The sequence below is a fragment of the Mizuhopecten yessoensis genome, unplaced genomic scaffold, assembly GCF_002113885.1.
Source record: "Mizuhopecten yessoensis strain PY_sf001 unplaced genomic scaffold, ASM211388v2 scaffold11029, whole genome shotgun sequence".
In the NCBI taxonomy this organism is placed as follows: Eukaryota; Metazoa; Mollusca; class Bivalvia; order Pectinida; family Pectinidae; genus Mizuhopecten; species Mizuhopecten yessoensis.
Genome location: NW_018408843.1, coordinates 423,112 through 439,579, shown reverse-complemented (window position 1 = coordinate 439,579; position 16,468 = coordinate 423,112). Strand labels below are relative to the sequence as shown.

General features: G+C 37.0%; 1 protein-coding gene across 9 annotated transcripts in view; it reads left to right on the top strand.

Annotated features, from left to right (window-relative positions):
- The window catches only part of LOC110464740 (coiled-coil domain-containing protein 158-like), a 74,522-nt gene that overhangs the window by 41,727 nt on the left and 16,327 nt on the right, over window positions 1–16,468 (top strand). For 6 of the 9 annotated variants that reach the window (XM_021520103.1, XM_021520110.1, XM_021520102.1 and 3 more), the window contains 9 exons: window positions 711–823; window positions 5,296–5,454; window positions 8,654–8,731; window positions 11,627–11,719; window positions 11,858–12,001; window positions 12,264–12,427; window positions 14,041–14,156; window positions 14,519–14,674; window positions 15,508–15,561. In XM_021520103.1, coding sequence (XP_021375778.1) covers window positions 711–823; window positions 5,296–5,454; window positions 8,654–8,731; window positions 11,627–11,719; window positions 11,858–12,001; window positions 12,264–12,427; window positions 14,041–14,156; window positions 14,519–14,674; window positions 15,508–15,561 — 1,077 coding nt within the window. Of the gene's footprint in view, window positions 1–710; window positions 824–5,295; window positions 5,455–8,653; window positions 8,732–8,979; window positions 8,989–11,626; window positions 11,720–11,857; window positions 12,002–12,263; window positions 12,428–14,040; window positions 14,157–14,518; window positions 14,675–15,507; window positions 15,562–16,468 lie in introns of all 9 variants that reach the window. The other 3 variants (XM_021520107.1, XM_021520108.1, XM_021520106.1) reach the window with 3 other exon arrangements.

The window sequence follows — 16,468 nt, the reverse complement described above, 5'->3', positions numbered from 1 at the left end:
ATAGTCAGCAGATCACCAAGGTAACTACATGTGTTTTAAAGTCAGCAGATCACCAAGGTAAGTACATGTGTTTTATAGTCAACAGATCACCAAGGTAACTACATGTGTTTTATAGTCAGCAGATCACCAAGGTAACTACATGTGTTTTATAGTCAGCAGACCACCAAGGTAACTACATGTGTTTTATAGTCAGAAGATCACCAAGGTAACTACATGTGTTTTATAGTCAGCAGATCACCAAGGGAACTACATGGGTTTTATAGTCAGCAGATCACCAAGGTAAGTACATGTGTTTTATAGTCAGCAGATCACCAAGGTAACTACATGTGTTTTATAGTCCGCAAATCACCAAGGTAACTACATGTGTTTTATAGTCAGCAGATCACCAAGGTTTGTTATCATTACAGTAACATTAAGATCTTTGTCATAGCTTTAAATCAAAACATTTTCTCTATCATTTCTTAGTCAGTTAAAGTAGTACTGATAGTTTCAATCTGTTTGCCAAGAAAACAATAAGGTCTACTGGGGTATTTAATGATTATGAAATACCCAATCATAACATTTCTTCGGACAGTTAACACATGGGTGTAATGTTGTTTTAACTTGTAAAACATGTATAACAGCTGTAAATGTGGCAGACAAGGGGTCAGAACACTTGTAGATTGTTACTAAGTAAGATGTAATAACGTTTTAACTTCAATGCATTACAGCTGTGAAGGTGGCAGACAAGATGCAGAAGGAGGTTACCCTGAAGCGGAGTGAGATAGACTCCCTAAAGACCAAGGTCCGGTGGCTGGAGGACAAACTGGACTCCCTCTCAAGGGTCAGTAGTCTGTGTCAGTCACTGAGAGAAAACAATAACTGTGATGATTGATAGAGTTATGTATGATTAGTGCCTCTTTAGTGTCAGGGATATCTAACAAGTGAATCAACAATATGTAATGAATTTGTTGAACTTTGATGAATAGTCCCTCTCTAGTGTCAATGATATGTAATGAATCTATTGAATTCTGATGAACCGTCCCTCTCTAGTGTCAATGATATGTAATGAATATGTTGAATTCTGATGAACAGTCCCTCTCTAGTGTCAATGATATGGAATGAATCTATTGAATTCTGATGAACAGTTCGTCCCTAGTGTCATTGATATGTAATGAATCTGTTGAATTCTGATAAACAATTCCTCTCTAGTGTCAATGATACGTAATGAATCTATTGAATTCTGATGAACAGTTCGTCCCTAGTGTCATTGATATGTAATGAATCTGTTGAATTCTGATAAACAATTCCTCTCTAGTGTCAATAATATGTAATGAATCTATTGAATTCTGATGAACCGTCCCTCTCTAGTGTCAATGATATGTAATGAATTTATTGAATTCAGATGAACAGTCCCTCTCTAGTGACATTGATATGTAATGAATCTATTGAATTCAGATAAACAGTCCCTCTCTAGTGTCAATGATATGGAATGAATCTATTGAATTCTGATGAACAGTTCGTCTCTAGTGTCATTGATATGAAATGAATCTGTTGAATTCTGATAAACAATTCCTCTCTAGTGTCAATGATACGTAATGAATCTATTGAATTCTGATGAACAGGTCGTCTCTAGTGTCATTGATATGTAATGAATCTGTTGAATTCTGATAAACAATTCCTCTCTAGTGTCAATAATATGTAATGAATCTATTGAATTCTGATGAACAGTTCGTCTCTAGTGTCATTGATATGAAATGAATCTGTTGAATTCTGATAAACAATTCCTCTCTAGTGTCAATGATATGTAATGAATCTATTGAATTTTGATGAACAGTTCGTCTCTAGTGTCATTGATATGAAATGAATCTGTTGAATTCTGATAAACAATTCCTCTCTAGTGTCAATGATATGTAATGAATCTGTTGAATTCAGATGAACAGTCCCTCTCTAGTGACATTGATATGTAATGAATCTATTGAATTCAGATGAACAGCCCCTCTCTAGTGTCATTGATATGTAATGAATCTATTGAACTCAGATGAACAGTCCCTCTCTAGTGTCATTTATATGTAATGAATCTATTGAATTCAGATGAACCGTCCCTCTCTAGTGTCATTGATATGTAATGAATCTGTTGAATTCAGATGAACAGTCTCTCTCTAGTGTCAATGATATGTAATGAATCTATTGAATTCAGATAAACAGTCCCTCTCTAGTGTCAATGATATGGAATGAATCTATTGAATTCTGATGAACAGTCCGTTTCTAGTGTCATTAATATGTAATGAATCTATTGAATTCAGATGAACCGTCCCTCTCTAGTGTCATTGATATGTAATGAATCTGTTGAATTCTGATGAACAGTCCGTCTCTAGTGTCATTAATATGTAATGAATCTATTGAACAACAATATGTAATGAATTTGTTGAACTTTGATGAATAATCCCTCTCTAGTGTCAATGATATGTAATGGATCTATTGAATTCAGATGAACAGCCCCTCTCTAGTGTCATTGATATGTAATGAATCTGTTGAATTCTGATAAACAATTCCTCTCTAGTGTCAATGATACGTAATGAATCTATTGAATTCTGATGAACAGTCCGTCTCTAGTGTCATTAATATATAATGAATCTGTTGAATTCTGATGAACAGTCCGTCTCTAGTGTCATTGATACGTAATGAATCTATTGAATTCTGATGAACAGTCCGTCTCTAGTGTCAATGATATGTAATGAATCTGTTGAATTCAGATGAACAGTCTCTCTCTAGTGTCAATGATATGTAATGAATCTGTTGAATTCAGATGAACAGTCTCTCTCTAGTGTCAATGATATGTAATGAATCTATTGAATTCAGATAAACAGTCCCTCTCTAGTGTCAATGATATGGAATGAATCTATTGAATTCTGATGAACAGTCCGTCTCTAGTGTCATTAATATATAATGAATCTGTTGAATTCTGATGAACAGTCCGTCTCTAGTGTCATTGATATGTAATGAATCTGTTGAATTCTGATAAACAATTCCTCTCTAGTGTCAATGATATGTAATGAATCTATTGAATTCTGATGAACAGTCCCTCTCTAGTGTCATTGATATGTAATGGATCGGTTGAGCATCAGTGATAACTTTGGTGTCCATTCTGATGAGTTTGTTCCCTCAGGGGTCAGGAAATCTGGAGACAGCAAAGAGGGATCTGAACACATTTTTCTTTTGATTATTTTGATATTTACAAATTGAGTTGAATTTGTCTTCACTTTGATATTTTGTTCTTGGTAATTAATACCAGCATAATTGTTGTCCTTCCTGTATAAGTCCAAACCAAAACATAATTGTGTTTCCTGTAACACGTTTGAAAAATTCCAGGATAGGTTGAATACCTTTTTTTTTTTTTTTTTAAATAATTCTATATGGGTTATGTAGAAGAGTGATCTTTAACAGTGCTTCTTCGAAAATTCACTAAAAAGGTTAGGATGGACACTAAAATTAGGTAGGTAGGGTTATCAGAAACACTAAGATAATTTTGGTTTGGCTTAATGACAGGAACACATGACACAGAACTATTCATCACAATGCCTGCTGCTGTTTATTGCTTGTTATCTAATTTCAAGCTGTTATGTCTTGGCCTAATCAATTTCATTTATTAATTATGAAGTTAATTCTTTCAATTTAAAATATTCTCTGAGGAAGAGAGACAAAATGCTATTGATCTCATTGCATTCATAGCCCTTCATGTATATGAACACACTTTATTTTTGCAGTGTTCATAAAGGGATTTGTGGCAGAGATGTAAATGTATTGAATAGTATAGTGACAGTAATAAAATGTCCATGTTAAATGGAAAACTGAATGACATAGTTACACAGTCAAGTGAATTTGTAGCCAATGTCAAGGGGATGATTGACAGTATTTTTGAGACCAGTGAGTTAAAGAAGTACGTATCGTTCACAATGGGCTTTCAGGTGTAAAATGTCACATGGTTACTTAATGCGCATTATGATTTGTTTGCTTGCAAAGCTGTGTCATTCAAATAGATCATAAATACCATACAAAAACAGTTCAATACTTATATTTACGTTTTCTCTGTCTCTTATGTTCTTTTTTAATTTATAATTTATATTTAAAACTAAAAATGCCCGCCTTATCGACAGTCCACACAATTTCGTTCAATAGTTTGAACAGCGTATTGTCGCGTGCTGATTGGCAAACAAAGTAGTACTTTGAAATTTTAACAAACACTTCAATTTTATTCCACAATTCAGTATCAATACAATTGCATATGATATGTATATAGGGTGATTTAAGTTTATCAATAGAACACTGAGCTGAAAGTTAGATTTTTAATTGTGTTTCGATTTCCCCCCGGAACAAATTTCGCGCATGGACAAATACAGTGAACACCGTAAATCCGACCTTGCCCTCCACGAGGGAGTTATTTTTGGAAGTTAATTCAAACTTTTCTCTTTGCTCATTTTGTGAAGAATCCAGGCGTGAATTTATTTGTTGATTGTATGGGAACCTGACAACAGTCGGTAGATTCTATAACAGCCTCGTTATTTGACCTGTCGTCAGAATTAAACTGAGGAACCGTAGATGCGAGACGCATGAAACTGATAGCGTTTGAAGTGAGTGATCTTGCGACGGAGCACAGGTTCGTTACAAATGTCTGAAATGTTTATGTGTGCTGTGACTCATATCAGTAGGTCTGTAACATATGTGTCAGTAGGTCTATAGAATATGTTTAATTCAGACATTTATAACGAACCCCTGTTGACCAGTGCAGTGTAACAGAAGATATTTCTGATAAATTGCATGAGCGTTGAAATTGTTTCCATTGCCGGCATTGGTGATTTCAACCGATGTGCATTTTGTACGATATTGCAGACCTTGGTCTTGTTTTCGTTGTAATAAAAGTGTTTTTTATTTTATTTTTTATTTTACACATAAATTTACAATGACAATGTCAAATCTCACAATGCCCAGCGATATTTCAGCAGCCATCATGTTTATTTATATTGGATATTGTAGTTCCGGTCAGTGTTGTATTAATACGCTAAGAATTGTGTCTCGTGATGCATGGTAATTAAAGTCCCATCAACGACACAGTTTTCAAAGAGGCTATATAGTGACAATGCCATGCAAATGTAAATATATAGATTTAGAAATTCTTAGCAGTGACATTAAAATGTTCTGAACTTTGACACCATTTGCTGGTTGATTATGAAGAAGGAAATCATAAAGTTGTGATCTAAATGGTTACTTAAAATGATTGTTACTAAACATGAAAGTACAATTATTTTGTGGTTACAGGAACGAAACAGTCTGGAGGGTGACAAAGACAGACTGAAGATGTCCCTCAACAAGTCTCTCACTCACAACCATCAGATCACTGCAGACCTCGAGGTGTCCCAGGGGCAGGTCATGGAGCTTCGCACACAGATCAATCGACTAGAGGTCTCACTGGAGAAGGTCAGTGGTTTATAAGAATCAAACAAAGTGTGTGTGTTTGAGGGGAATGACAGTTTAGTGGAGCTTTATATCAAGACAGGTAACTAGTGTCGGTATTGAACAACTAAGGTATTTTGAAAGAATATATAAGTTTGTGGTATATAGGTGATGGGGCAGAACACATTTATTGAAAAGGGCTTCAGATGTTATAGAATTTTAACCCATTCACCCCTTTAGTCACATTTGAACCTTACCAAATCAAAGACTGGACAAGTTCAGTTTAAATATGTAGGGGTGAATGATCCCCCAGAATGAGCTAATGGCTAGGGATACTTTATGGCAAATGTTGTGTAGGTAGATCAATTAGGGATGGTTACCTGTATATCAAGATAGGAGTGTAACATATAGGGCAGTAAACACTCACACAGGTAATAATGTAAGACTTCAGCAAAGAACTTTAATGTGATATATAGTAAGTTTAGCCATAAAGACAGGTTAACACATACGATAGAACAAATGGATAAGTATCGAATGGAGTTAATAAATATTTAATTATAATTGCTATTATGTAAATACAATAATGTATGAAGAATATGGAGAATGGAATAACATGCAACATAATATGCACACATGTGTTTTGGCTGATGGTTGGAGTGAGGGGGCAGGGGGAGGGAGGAATTCGTCACTCGGGTGGTAATTTAGGGAGGGAGAATGAGATCAGTAGGTAAAATGTACAAAAAACATATTTTCCTGTCAACACAACTAAACATTTCCAAAGTATGTTTAGCTTGATTGATTCAGTTGTTGAATGAAATTGATTTGTTTTTATTAATTTTTACTGAAGTAAAGCAAATGTAACAAAACTCCCATGTGTAATGTTTGTTTTGAGAATTGAAACTATAGCTAATGGGAAATTAGAACGTCTGCTAGTTTACAGAAAGGGGATTAATCTCTAAGGAATATTGTTCGACAGTGGCGAGTATCTATTCTATAAATCTTAATTACAATTACCATATATAGGCCTCACCTGTTGTGCATCCAATATCAAAAGATCTTTGTACATGAGAACTTAACTTTAGTGATTGGATGCAGATGAACACAGTCACCAGGGTTTTATCAGGGTGTGAAATGCTTATAACCCTAGGCAATTAAACACATCTCACCTTCAATATTGTACTGAATAACAGGTGATTGTGATAGGATGGCTATCTCCAGCCTACAGGAAATCTGATAGAGTTGGTGTTGATGTGATTCTGAGTTCGTCACTTGTTTTTATCACTTCAGACTTAATTAACATTTCAGTTGATTGCAATGTTCTTAACACTCATCAATTCAATGCAAGTTTGACACACCGGATTGTCCCATAGTGCCGTCATAAAATGTTCCGTTTACAGTGACAACATATCAGCAGTTGTTTTGATCTTCAAAAGGCTTTTACATTATACATGTGTGTTTCCTTTTTTATTGATTTTTTGGTCCCCGACTGGTACTACGTAAACATACTCTTGTCAATCACTCAGTGTGTCAATGTTTCTAGGGAATATCTTTAATACTGTCATGTTGAATTTCAAAGTTTTTCAGTACCTCTTAGGGTGACCGTGTGCCTTGTACTGAAAGCCAGTCTCATGTCCCAGTTATTGAGTACCTCTTAGGGTGACCGTGTGCCTTGTACTGAAAGCTGGTCTCGTGTCCCAGTTATTGAGTACCTCTTAGGGGGACAGTGTGCCTTGTACTGAAAGCTGGTCTCATGTCCCAGTTATTGAGTACCTCTTAGGGTGACTGTGTGCCTTGTACTGAAAGCTGGTCTCGTGTCCCAGTTGTTGAGTACCTCTTAGGGTGACCGTGTGCCTTGTACTGAAAGCTGGTCTCGTGTCCCAGTTATTGAGTACCTCTTAGGGTGACCGTGTGCCTTGTACTGAAAGCTGGTCTCGTGTCCCAGTTGTTGAGTCCCTCTGAGGGGGACAGTACACTAGTGTGCCTTGTACTGAAAGCTGGTCTCGTGTTCCAGTTGTTGAGTACCTCTTAGGGTGACAGTGTGCCTTGTACTGAAAGCTGGTCTCGTGTCCCAGTTGTTGAGTGCCTCTTAGGGTGACCGTGTGCCTTGTACTGAAAGCTGGTCTCGTGTCCCAGTTGTTGAGTCCCTCTGAGGGGGACAGTACACTAGTGTGCCTTGTACTGAAAGCTGGTCTCGTGTTCCAGTTGTTGAGTACCTCTTAGGGTGACCGTGTGCCTTGTACTGAAAACTGGTCTCGTGTCCCAGTTATTGAGTACCTCTTAGGGTGACAGTACACTAGTGTGCCTTGTACTGAAAGCTGGTCTCGTGTTCCAGTTATTGAGTACCTCTGAGGGTGACAGTACACTAGTGTGCCTCGTACTGAAAGCTGGTCTCGTGTCCCAGTTATTGAGTCCCTCTGAGGGTGACAGTACACTAGTGTGCCTTGTACTGAAAGCTGGTCTCGTGTTCCATTTATTGAATACCTCTTAGGGTGACCGTGTGCCTTGTACTAAAAGCCAGTCTTGTGTCCCAGTTATTGAGTCCCTCTGAGGGTGACAGTGTGCCTTGTACTGAAAGCCAGTCTTGTGTCCCAGTTATTAAGTACCTCTAAGGGTGACAGTACACTAGTGTGCCTTGTACTGAAAGCTGGTCTCGTGTTCCAGTTATTGAGTACCTCTAAGGGTGACCGTGTGCCTTGTACTGAAAGCTGGTCTTGTGTCCAAGTCATTGAGTACCTCTTAGGGTGACCATGTGCCTTGTACTGAAAGCTGGTCTCGTGTCCCAGTTATTTTCAAAGTTATGACCCTTTGTTCACTATTTATTAATTTGTTCACGGCATCTCTCATATACTCTTGTCAGCTACAAGTGTAAAACTTTATAAGTGACTATCCCTTTAGATTGTGATGTGGTGCAAACTGAGGTCAGATGTTTAAAGGCAACTATATACAGAGTTATGTCCCTTGGTTCAAGTTTGTCTCTTGGGTGGAGGAGGGGAAATTGAGGCCAGTAGCATGTGACTTCCATTTCTAGTTGTCTATTGTATTGAGTGTAATATGATTTAAATGCTATTATTTGTCATTTTTCAATGTAGGTAATATTCAAAATAACTTGTAGAAGTAATATTCTGTAAAAACAAAACATGTACGGATCATGATCATGACAAAACAGAAAATATCATTGATGCAGCTTAGATATAAATACATAAAACTATTGATATCGGAACAGTTGAAACGCTCCACCACTCAGGACCGGAAAAGTGTTCATGTTATGATGACAGAAACCCCCCTGAATGTGGCTAAAAAGGTTTGTGAATAGTGGACGTTAGGGACATGTAACTGTGCACTGTGGTCACTGGTTTACCTCCCTTTGTCACCTCTCTAATGCTCAGCTCTTGTACACAGTTGTGAACTGGGCTGGCCAACCCTGCTCATTCTACTCATACAAAACCTGTGTTAGTTTGGTGTGTGTCACTTGTTTTCTAATAAATTAATAAGTAAATGTAATTAATATTGTAAGATTTTAACAACATGTTTGCACATTTATTTTTACAGGCAATGACAGTAATATATGATTTACTATTATTAGCATGTATCTCGGTTTGTTTTATCCTGGCTATTTTATAAAGCGTTATTTTAGTTCTTGTTTGGCTGTGTTAGCTTTGATTAACACCATATATCGGAGAGGGGAAAATATCATCCTGTTTGATGAATCAAATAAATTTGTGTTTATATAATTCCTAAAATGTAAAAGTTGTTATTGATGAATTTCAGTTTCTCATATTTATTTGGGTTAAAAATACATCCTGACTGATTTTTTCAGCTGTATCAAATGTTTTGTTTTAAATGAGTATTAAAATGTCAGGTAAATGTGAACAGTGTATATATATAAATATGAAAAAAAAAATGCAAAAGTTTCGCCTTAGTTTATTTTCCACAAAATATAAATAGTTGTTTTGCAAAGAAATTTCAGGTTCATGGATCATTTTGAACATACAATGTATCAAGTTCTGATTTATGTTTTTTTGTCCATCTATACCGGATAGGAGAAGACTTATATTGGCTAAGACTATTGGCTTAATTTAATCCTTTTGTTCACTTGTTTTTGTCCAATAAAATTCGTTGTAATCGAAAAATCAAGTTCTGTAACCAAATGTTTTTTTAGACACATGTACAGGTTTTTATATAGACTACAGATTTATTTATTTCCTCCATTTTTTTTTTCTTTAAATTTTTGAAAGGAAGGATGAACATAACTCAGAAAAACGTGTTTTTAAGTTGAAGTTCAATCTAAAGGATTTTCTAAAGGCATATTTGTGTATTACAGTTTTATTATCAATTAACATGCTAATTCTAATTGTGTGGGTTGTGTGAGGTGTTGATCATTAATAGAATCCATCCCTGATATGTGCTATGGATAAGGTAATTCAAACCCAAGGGACAAAATATTGAACAGGAGACCCGAGGCTTTGCCGAAGGTCTTTTGCTCAATATTTTATCCCGAGGGTTTGAATTACCTTAATCTTACCTCACATCAGGGATGGATTCTATTTCTTGCTTATTACCTAAAACCCGTAAAAGTAGCTGCTCTTCTAGTAAATATGTAAACTGTCTGCGCATTTATCATTTGCATATGCAGCACAGATGACAATTGTTAATGACGTCAATGACCCTGACTAAACCCAAAAGGTCATAAAATGACGTCACGAACAATAGCGTGACCCCGAAAGGTCAGTTTAATTCCCCACCAGTCTGCACATGTAAGCGATCCAGACCCGTGGGTCAGATAGAATTTTCCAGCAGCGCCAGAAATGTGGATATCTCTGTCTAATATGCAAGAGTATATGTTATTTACCCATTTTGATGTACATGTATTGTGTTAACTATGTGATTTCTGTGCAGGTTAATCCAATGTGTGCTAACTTATATAATTAGTAGTTTTCTGAATCACAATCAGGCTTGATATTACCTTACTGTAGATTTGGTAATCAGTATCAGTTAATTCCTCTCGATGTTTCTTTGAAAGGTATAATAAACTTTTCTGGGAAAGAGATGTAGTGTATGTGTGAATAGTTAGTGTAGTAATATACATTTAGTGGCCATTGATTTCCCCCTGTATTTTTACTTGATTGTTCAAAGCCAGGGTAGATGTTTAAATTCAAATTACGAAATTACTATCGGTGACAGAAAGAAATGTTGAAGATCCAGATTATGTACAGATCTTAGCTTTGACTACAGGATCTGTTTATGTAAAAGACAAGCACTGTGCCATTTATGACTATCATAATATGCACGTGACAGAATCAGAGTTACATGGTATTAATTTAGCACTGTGTTTGATAAGATATTATGAATTAACAGAATTGGAACCCAACGCACACATTTTATATGCATACGCTAAACCTGATAAGCTTGTGTAAAATTTAAGATCTGATTTTGAACTGCACAAGCTAGCTTGGAAAAGAGTGACTTTTTAGTTCGTTAATATTATTGCGTTCCCTAAAGGAACATATGTTTATAGACAATTAGAGTATACATGATAGAAAGAAACACTCATAAACTTAATGTTTTTTGCTTATAATATTAACTTATTGAATGTTTATGACTGTTGTGTCTTTTTAAGCTTGCTGATTAAGTTGCATCAATTGACCACTCTATAGCTCTCCTAGCACTATATAATCTTACCACTTTCAGATGGCATTCATATCAGCTATGAATGTCATAGCCTATGTGTAAACATCATGATTATTATGACATAAATGTTACAACCCCTATCCTTATGCATGGGAACCTCTTTAAACTTATTTGCAAGTTCTCCTCAGTATCCTGGAGACCTATCAGTTAATACTTTAATATCAATCACTCTCTAACACTATTGGGTACCCATAATTTTCAATAACAAGTGGTTTCATCATTTAGAAGGAAGCAAGTGGAATTCATATTTTGTGAACTTCTTCACATTCAAAATGTTTCAATGGATACAATAATGTTTGCACATGCACATTTCTAAATCAAAATGAACATATCCTAAGTCAGATTTTCACCATCAGTCAGATTTTCATGACACAGGGTATGTAAGAGGTATAAGATAGATTTTGAAATAATATTTTTACTCTTATACAAGTTAATGACATGCATAGAAAGAATTTAAAGATAATATGAAGTGAACTTAATAAAGACGATATTTTGGTTATGTTTGTAGGCTAACACTAAGACCGCCACTACTCAGGCACAGCTGGAGCAGTTTGAACAGGAGCTCACCTGCCTCAAGCTCAAACACCAGCTGGATATGCAGGTATGACATCAGACATCTCAGGCTCAAACATCAACTAGACATAGCAGTCAGAGTTTGAATGTCAAACTCAAACGTCCGATATATAAGCCTCCTGATCTGCGCTTAGTAATTATCTCAAGTGATTTTTTTTGTTTCAAGGAAGCAATTCAGAAGACAACTCAGAGAAAAGGTCAAGGTCAAAAAGACCCAGTAGCTGTGTACTACCCTCAGGAGGAGGGTAACCTTGACCTTATAAAGGGAGGAAAGAGTAGTCAGCTGACAGACCGACAGATCCCCACAAGGGTAAGTAATCCACACGAGGGTTAGTGTCTTAAAGGCAAATATGTGTGATTTATCTGGACTGATCATTGTTGGCAAATAACACTTCAAGAAGAAACTGCATTGATAGAGGGCTATGATGTATAAAGGGTGATGAGTTTTCGTTTTGACTTGTTTTGAAGTTTTTAACTTTCGAGCTTAAATTAAATATCAAATTATTGGAAATGTTACGTATAAGAATGCCTGTACCTATAGGTTTATACTGTAGGACATACCTGTATTTCAGGACACTGATGACTACCGGGGTGAGCTCAAGACACTTCTCCACGAAATGAGGACACTGATATCAGAGAAAAAGGATAGGAACAACCATGCACGTCCTTCCTTACACCGTCGTTATAACTCGGCCAACGTACCAGTTCAGACAAACATTCCTGCAGGACATTACAGGTAATAAGGGACTTCTTACTCTATTTATCAATAAAATATTGTTGTGCTAAAACTCAGATTCATTGCTCAATCTACTATTTGTTCAGGTGATAGGAACCTGAAAGTAATAAATAGCATATTATAGTGAAGCCTGTGTTTACCAACATAAAGCTGTCATGGCTAGGCTACGACAAACAAGATTACTAGGCTACGACAGACAAGATGGCTAGGCTACGACAGACACGATGGCTAGGCTACGACGGAAAAGATTACTAGGCTACGACAGTCAAGATGGCTAGGCTACGACAGACACGATGGCTAGGCTACGACGGAAAAGATTACTAGGCTACGACAGTCAAGATTACTAGGCTACGACAGACAATATGGCTAGGCTACGACAGACAAGATTGCTAGGCTACGACAGACAAGATGGCTAGGCTAAGACAGGCAAGATGACTAGGCTACGACAGAAAAGATGGCTAGGCTACGACAGACAATATTACTAGGCTACGACAGTCAAGATGGCTAGGCTACGACAGACAATATTACTAGGCTACGACAGTCAAGATGGCTAGGCTACGACAGACAAAATGCCTTGGCTACGACAGACAAGATGACTAGGCTATGACAGACAAGATGCCTAGGCTACGACAGACAAGATGGCTAGGATACGACAGACAAGATTACTAGGCTACTACAGACAAGATGGCTAGGCTACGACAGGCAAGATGGCTAGGCTACGACAGACAATATTACTAGGCTACGACAGTCAAGATTACTAGGCTACGACAGGCAAGATTACTAGGCTACGACAGACAAGATGGCAAGGCTACGACAGGCAAGATGACTAGGCTACGACAGACAAGATGGCTAGGCTACGACAGGGAAGATGACTAGGCTACAACAGACAAGATGGCTAGGCTACGACAGACAAGACAACTAGGCTACGACAGACAAGATGGCTAGGCTACGACAGGCAAGATGACTAGGCTACGACAGACAAGATGGCTAGGCTACGACAGACAAGATGGCTAGGCTACGACAGACAAGATGACTAGGCTACGACAGACAAGATGGCTAGGCTACGACAGACAAGATGACTAGGCTACGACAGACAAGATGACTAGGCTATGACAGACAAGATGCCTAGGCTACGATAGACAAGAAGACTAGGCTACGACAGACAAGATGACTAGGCTACGACATGGTACTTCAGGTGGTGTTTGAGTGGCTCCATCTCCTGTATATGGGCTCCATCTTTGTATTAACTCAGCTGTTACAAGACTGCAAGACCTTGAAGTGAACCAAACAAATTCATTGCTTGTATATAGCTTACTGTTCAGGTGAAAGGTTTTTTCATATCAATTAAAAAGGAAAGTTCATTGTCAATTGATTTTTCTGATGATGTTAATCCTTTCGGTACATTTCAGCAAGGGACATTCTACATTATATAGTTGTTTTTCTTTCCATGATTCTAAGTCGTTTTTGCAATTATAAGAGTAATTGTTAGATTTCTATTATTCTCCAATTAATATTCAATATTAACTGAATGTAGATATGTATCATAGAAGCTGTGTCATATTTGTACAAGGATACTTATAACAGTTGGAGCTTACATTTGTCTTTCTCTGTAGGCTGTATTCATCCTCAGAAACTGAGGAGTACCATTCTGATAACGAAGTGGACAGGACCCTCAACGGGTCAAGGTCACGGTCAAAGTTCGACTACTCCGGCATGTCATCAATGAAAGGTGAGTGATCAGCTGTAATAGGTCATGGTCAGACACAGACTGAATCAGCACACTGGGAGGGTGCATGGTCAAACAGACTGAATCAGCACACTGGGAAGGGGTTGGAGGTCAAGGTAGACATTATAGCTGGAGTCAGGTTTGGTTGACATACTAAGTAGAACTAGGTTAACTTGAAGTAAAATAAGTGAAGCATCCCACCTAACTAAACTAATCATGTGGTTATCACCTACGTAATATAGGTGACTGTATGAAGTCTGAACACCTAAACGACTTGACTGTTGGTATGGAACCTTTGTTATGGACCTGCGGTGCTACCCTGGTACTCTATTACATGTACCTATGACTCTGTGTTGTTATTTCAGGATCAAGGTCGAGGTCACTGTCACCTGTCCATCAATATCAGAGACGGCACAGTTTAGACACAACGGCAGTAACAAGGTCACCTCACAGTTATATCTCAAGGTCACCTGAATTCATGAGGAAGTCAGGATCCTCACGACTTGGAACGTATGGCAACGGTGAGTATATAAATGTGTAGTCTTAACAATATCAAAGGAAAATGGATTCTCCATATTTGTTTGCAGAAAAGTTGTATCTATAACCAGAAGATTTCTGTACTTGCTTCCTATTCTGCAGTGGCTACAAGGAGAACAAATTCTATTTCATTTCCAAATATGTTTCCGGAGAAATGATACATTACAGTGTTTCTTTGAAGGTCTTTGAAGTGAGCATTAGCAATTTTAATTTCAAAAACATGCATCACCAGTCAAAAGATATTGAAGAGTTAAGATAAAAACAGCTTAGGATAAGAAACATTTCATTTAAAGTGTAATGTAAGAAATTTGATTTAAAAAGATGGGCATTGTTTAAACTGCATGTGTTGTGTTGATGGTCAGTGTGGTGTTACCATGACATGTACATTGCATGTATTGAGCATGTCGTTTGATTGGTCAGTCTAAGTGCTTTATAAAATAAAATGTGAATAGATCACATAACAGCATGTTTGTGACTAGACAAGTTTTCTGTCTTTTCCTATAAAGATGTTTGGCTGCATCACAATACAGGTGTGTTATTACATGGAGGTGAAAGATTAATCAGGATTTCTAATGGAAATAAAGTTATAACAGAACATAATATATTTGATAAAGAGATACCTTTTTGTTGTATTCAATGGTTGAAACGGATCACTTATGAATATTTAAAATAAATGACAGGTATATAAATGGTTTAATTTATGATTAGGTATTTTTTTCTGTTAAATGCTGCTATAGTATGTAATAAGACCCTAACACAGTATTAATGCAGCCTCATGTTTACTCAGCTTTATAAATTTGAGTGTGTTTTATACCAGACCTGAGCCAGGAAACTGAGTCATTGGCTCACCAGGACAACGAGGTCAAACCAGGTACGACCTTTACTGAACTATTAACGCTGTGTGTGTCTAGAAAGCTTGGTGTGGTGGTGTGGGGGTTGTAGTGGTGTGGTTTGCATGGCACAATTATGTCTTTAAATTCTCTCTTACATATTAACTTTATATTCTACTTGTGATATTTACGATTCATGTGACTTTGACTTTTTTCTGTTTATCAGAAAGGATGAATAAAAGTATGGTGTCCAGCCATGTGGCTGTTATACTTTCCTGAAAGCTAATACTTAGCAGCACTGATAGTAATATAACATTGTGACAACCCAGTATTACGTTCCAATAATACAAGTAATCAATTGATTGACTTTGTCTGAAATAATTACAAAAATTCTTCCTTCCTATGGTAATAACAGTTGTTCTTTTCACACATTAACTTCCTTTTTGGTCAGATATTGAAATGATGTTGAATGTAACAAAGTATAGGGTGGCATTCTGTTTAATTAATCTCAACCGATAAACATAAACTTTGTGTTGGTCACGGCAAGGAATCGTGTGTATAATGTTTAGACAGTGTTGTTAACAGTCTCAGGTCACAGCAAGGAATCGTGTGTGTAATGTTTAGACAGTGTTGTTAACAGTCTCAGGTCAGGACAAAGAGTCATGTGTATAATGTTTAGACAGTGTTGTTAACAGTCTCAGGTCACGGCAAAGGGTCAAACGATTGTTCGGACTGTTATAACTGATTCACAAAGGTCATTAACAAGGTCAAAGGTGAGGTCTTTGTACGAACCACGTATCAGTGAGATGTTTTTATGGACCACGTATCAGTTCTGATTAGCACAGTATTTTGTTTTGGTTTGTTTTGAGTTTCATTGGTGACTGAATGGTTTGTTGTGTATTACTCTCAGTTCCGTACCCTTGTTTTGAGTTTCATTGGTGTACTATA